Source organism: Aptenodytes forsteri, unplaced genomic scaffold (assembly GCF_000699145.1).
Source record: "Aptenodytes forsteri isolate BGI_AS27 unplaced genomic scaffold, ASM69914v1 Scaffold465, whole genome shotgun sequence".
Lineage (NCBI taxonomy): Eukaryota > Metazoa > Chordata > Aves > Sphenisciformes > Spheniscidae > Aptenodytes > Aptenodytes forsteri.
This window is the reverse complement of record NW_008795039.1, coordinates 780,284-785,877: the sequence shown is the minus strand read 5'-3', so window position 1 is coordinate 785,877 and position 5,594 is coordinate 780,284. Positions and strand designations below refer to the sequence as shown.

The 5,594-nt window shown below is 35.4% G+C and overlaps 1 protein-coding gene across 1 annotated transcript in view; it reads left to right on the top strand.

Moving 5' to 3' along the window:
- The window catches only part of GPATCH2 (G-patch domain containing 2), a 136,694-nt gene that overhangs the window by 28,769 nt on the left and 102,331 nt on the right, over positions 1–5,594 (top strand). Inside the window, exons 6-7 of the mRNA XM_009276842.2 lie at positions 697–879; positions 2,014–2,093. Of these exons, the coding sequence (XP_009275117.2) occupies positions 697–879; positions 2,014–2,093 (263 nt within the window). The remainder of the gene's footprint in view (positions 1–696; positions 880–2,013; positions 2,094–5,594) is intronic.

Sequence of the window (5,594 nt, the reverse complement as noted above, 5' to 3'; positions counted from 1 at the left end):
CCAGTGTGTTTATGAGCTAAGTTTAAGATCAGATTTTCAGTTTTATCTTACTTTTGACTTTAAATCCAGATATTTAAATACTACATCTATAAATATTGTCAGTAAAAATGACCAGCTTTGTGGTATAATGCAGTATAATTCTCAATCACATGATACTGTCAGTTTTCATTTAAAATCAACTTTTTCAAAACTTATTTCTAAATTAACTTAATCAGATTAACTTCATTTAGTCACATCTGTTCATGATTGTTTTCCCCTTCTACTAGCCATACAAATCATGAAATTAAGCTAATTATATACCATTATCAGCTGCAAAGAACTAGTTTCAGTTTTATACCTTTTAATTCCCTGCAGGAGATTAAGGCTTGTTTTTTGTTAATATGTAAAGTGCAGTAACTTAAATGGATTTCCCTGCAGTTATTGCCAAAGGATTAACTAGTTTATTATTGTTTTTCACTATTGAAATTGGTTTTAAAACACTACATTTTATGTGGTTTAATCGATGGTAATGCTTGTCATGCTATTGAGAAACATTTTCCGAATAGAACTGCTATATATGAGTAATTGTTATACAGCAATAAAGCAAAAGAAATAATTGTCCTGTCAAGAGTGTTTATTGATGGTAACATCTGATTTTTATCTTCTCTGCTCCTCCCTCTTTTTTGGGGGGCTTGGGGGGATACTGCCCTCACACAGGTGATGATGAGCAGAGTGATTGGTTTCATGAAAATGAATCTGGTGGAGCATGTGGAATTACGGGGGTCATTCCATGGTGGGAACAAGAAGACTCTACAGAACTGGAGAGAGAATTGCCTGATCCAGTCTTTGAAAGTATCTTAACCGGTACTTTCCCTCTTATGTCCCGTTCAGGGAGGAGAGGTAAGTAGCGATCAAGCAAATGCAAACTGTAGAATCACTTGGGTACAGTAGAAAGATGTCTGTGGATTATACAAAATATGTAAAATGTTGACAAGATCATGGGGTTACCAGTTTGTTTCCTTGAACTATTTCATTTTTAAGATATCATTGGAGAGAAATAATTAAAAAGTCAATGATTAGAAAAGTCAGAAAGTGTAAAACTTGGCTCATTTGGATAGCCTACTCTTTTATTTGTTGTCTTGATGTTTGCATTGAGAATTATTAAGTGTTATTTAAAGACTTTATATTCCATTTTGTTCCTAGCTTCTATGATAATGTTTAGAATTCTATAGAAGTTCATTAATTCAAAGGCTGGAAAGACTAGTGTGAACATCTGCTTTGCTTTGCTTTATGGTCAGGCCATATTGTTTGTAGAGAAGAGGGAAGGGTTCCTTTAGAGCAAGAATTGGGATTGTAACTTAGAAAATACCCCTTTTTTTTTTTCTTCTTTAAAATGCTTTAGACAACTGTGGATCCAGTGTATGCAATGGTAAGTTGTACTAGTGTTTGATTGTACTTACAGCTAGGAACCCACTCTTAAGATTGAAGTTGTCAGACCTCAGCTTGCTGCCAAAGAATTTTGTTGTGCCTTCCGCCTGCCACAAGTATCTCCTTTCACATTCAAATACAGATCTTTTATGTAAGCAGTGGTCAAATCACTTTTAAACTACTCTGCACACCGAATGCATTGAATTCTTTTGTGAGGCTTATTTTCCAGATGCTTGAAATTGTTTCTGAGGACTTGGTCTCTGCATATTCACTAGACTTAACATTTTCTAGTACTAATGAAGTTGTAAGTGATGCAAAAATCATTTTCCTACTGTAGTTCAGTATGCTCTGCTTGTGCAGCCACTGTGCATAGAACCAGGATGGCAGTAAGAATATCTACAGTAATGTTCATTTTCATGACAACTTAGCCTTTCTCTCACTATTCCCATTCTGTGCTCTTTATTTCCACCAGTACAGTGTTCAACAATATTGAAGATGTTTTTGTTTAACTGAAGTCAGATTAATAGATTGGTATGTAATGGTGAATTTTATTGGTTATATGGTATAGGAAATATTCTTAAATCAATTTGTACTTCCTTTTTGTAGGTTTCCAGGGTAGATTTAGTCATCTTCATGGAATGCCAGCAAGAAACATAAAAAAGGCTTCAGGAAACCAGAATGCATTGGTAGGTGCTTTTATTATTGTAAGCTAACATGCACTGTTCTTAGAGGTTTTTTTTTAAAAAGCATATTCCTCTCATGCTTGTTTCCTAATGTTGCAGATAGGTAATGGAATGGTTAAGACTACAGTGCCACTGTTGCCTGATACTGTTTGTTCGCTTTTTTTAATAGTTAGACTCTTCCCACTGCAATTCTATTGTAATGGAATATTTGTGTGTACTTGAATGGCAGAAACAGTCTGAGACTGTTTCTCAGTACCTATTTCGAACTGAGTGAAGGAAAAGGTGGGGGGGGGCATTATTTAACATTTTCAGTATATATCTTGTACATGAAAACATGTTTCTCTCCTCTTACAATGAAAATCAAATCAAAGTTATTTGAAGTTTTTCTGATACTGAAAGCATTCTAGGATGGGTTGTGGTACAATTCTGATTTTGATTTCTCCCCCCCAAAAAAAAGTCTGCTTTGAAAAATCTGTCCTTATTCTCTTTTGTTTGGTTGACTTCTATGTGGTCAACGGAAAGGGTATAAACAAAAAATTCAAAGCAACTTAGCGATGCACCTGTCATAGACATCATGCATTCCTTTGGACTGAGTCTGTTCTAAGGCTGTGACTACAAATGAGAGATGTTTGAGGGTTTTTTAGTGCCTTCAGCTCTAGGAGTAATGTTTGTAAGTGAGGGAAAAAAAATCCAACTCTTCTTTCGTTTTTATACAATCTAATAATTGGATTTTCCCATAGCTTTTTTATAAAATAAGATTCTAATGAATTTTTAAGAATTTATTCTTTGGAGGAGAGCATAAGAAGTGACTTGACTGTTTAAATTAAAATGTTAAAATGTATTCATTGTAGTGCAGTCTGTTCTTTTCTTACCAGAATAGTGTTTGGAAGAGGAGGAGAATGTGGGAGACTCTTTATCAGTGTGTGATAAACATATCCCAGCACGATAAATACTGCAACATCGATGTTCTTTATTTGAGAACATTAAATGTTTCCAAATTTTAATTTGCCTAAATAAAATAAGGTGCTTCTGAGAAATGTAAGAGCTATTATATGTGGAGAGAATAGAAAGGAACTGTTAGAAATTTAACTCGTTTTGAAGAGGGAAGGTTTTTATAATTGAAGTCCCTGTCCAATAATTGCCATTTGGAGCTGAATAAGATGCTTTAAAACCTTGGCCTGTGATCTCTGCTGTTAGTGGTTGTGAATTAGATGAATGCTATCTAGTTCTTGGTTTCCTATCTACCTATTTTTATTTTTGGTTCAGTGCTTGCTTGAGCATATCTGGGATTTGTAGCCCATTTTCTAGGCTTATTGCAATTTCACTCTGGTATTTTATAGGAGCTATTATAACTGATAGGTTAGCTTCATGGTATTGATGATACATGGCTTAACTACCCTAAAAACTGCCTTTTCCTCTAAATTGTAAAAAGGTGATTAAATTTCAATTGATGAAGATATACTGTGAATGTGTATATATAATAAAAAATCCTAATGTTTATTTTCTGCTACGCTTTCTGGATTGTCCTTAGGAGCCCATTTTGTCTTCCAGTCATGATATCTCATATATAAAGATGGCATTGTAGTTCTCTTTATAACGACAATGCAAGCCAATCTACTAAAGACTGATAATTCAGTTACCTCCAGTTATTACATGTATTATTTACATAGTGTTGTGAAACAAGGTTGACATGTGAACGTACCTTCTAAGCCACTATGTTTAGGCAGGAGTGCTAATATAGAATGGATGTGCAGTTGGCTCTTCAGATGCAGTTTTCTGACCTTCTTAATGACTATTTATGTTTGTGGGCACATCTGCTTCATCTGTCTGCAAACGTAGCTATATAAGCCAGAGCTCATGTGCTTCCTTTTGTCAGTGATTGCTCCTTCAAGAAAATCTCTTTTAGATACTCCAATCCACTGACAAAAAAAAAGTCATTTAATACCTGTGACATCTGATAACACAGAACAAGAAGTAATTACTGCTATTAGATGGTAAGAGTGAAGAAGAGCAAGAATGCTTTTAGAAAGATTAATATCCTGAGGAAAGAACACTGCAGACTCAACTCATTAAACAGAGTTGTGGTGTGACTTAATTCTTTCTTTCGCAGCGAGGAGTCTGATGTCTGTATCAACTGCTTTTACACAGACTTTAAGGGGAGACAAAGTAAAAAATGGAGTTTCCTACTGAGATACATTACCTAAAAGATACACATCATATACTATATTCAGTCTAAGGATGTATAGTTTGTATCTAGGAAATATGGGCATATAGTTAGCCCTTTGCATACAGTCAATGTGTGTTTAAACTTTCTTGGAAAGGTTTAGTTGAAGGCTCACAATCATAGCAGCTAGCGAAACCGTGAAGAGATAACTGGTTTAGGGAAGGCAGAATGAATAGCTATGGTAATACCTTGATATATTGTCATCCTCTGTCAAAAAGTGTTTAATGCCCAACTGTTTGGGTGTTTTCTTGTAAGAGAAACATCAGGCTAAGAGTGTGATTATTGCTTGCTATATACCAAGGAAACTGCTAGCTTAAGTAATTTTCACACCACGGTTTCTAGAAGCAGTGGGAGCTGAGAATCGGAGGAAGAATGCTGCTCTTCATGGACCAGTTAGTGAACTTTAATTTGAAGTAGCCACAGCTGGCACTCAGATTATGTCCAGATGCTCTTCCTGCATTTCATTGACAAGTTGTTTATTTGAACAAACTCATGGATCTTTCTGTTATCAAGTGTACTGCCTTTGAGTCAAAACACTTTTCTAATGATTGTACAACACTGGACAAGCAAGAGAGAAGTAAAAATCTAGCATGCAAATACTATGAAAATCCTTGCCTAATCCAATGTGCAAGTTGAATGAGTTGTCGTACAGCAGATGACAACTGAAAAAGCTGAGCAAGAAAATGAAAAAAATATTCTTCACAACTGGTTTATATCCTTTGCATTGTCCAATTTACTTAAGATAGGCACTTTTTTTTTTATGGAATCCATAATTAAATGGTTTGTCAGGCATATATTTTGACATATAATTATAATGCTGGCATTTCATGTCTTCATTGCTTTGTTTTGTGGCAGCATCATTTTGTAACCGGACTTTATTTGAAGAGAAATAGAAAAACGTGGCTTTTCTAATACACTATGCTTTTGATCCCACCTGTGTCAAGTTGCTAGTAGGAACTTTGTAATTCTAATCACAAACATGATACATGTACTTTCATACCATACCAGTATTTAATGTACTCTTTTAATGAGGTATATTGCATGAAATCTTACTGTGCTTGGTTGAATTCTGCAGTTATATATGACCTGATCAACTATTCCCAACCCCCACATTCTTTTGTTAGGCAAAACTTTTTTGCCTCGGTCTTCACTGGCAAGTGCTCGAGCCTCACTGCCCAAGCCGCAGAAGGCAAAGGCAGGGACTGGGAGAATGAACACTCTCAGGTTTGAGACCATCTAAGGCATCTGAAGGTGCATAAGTCCATGCCCGATGAGAAGAT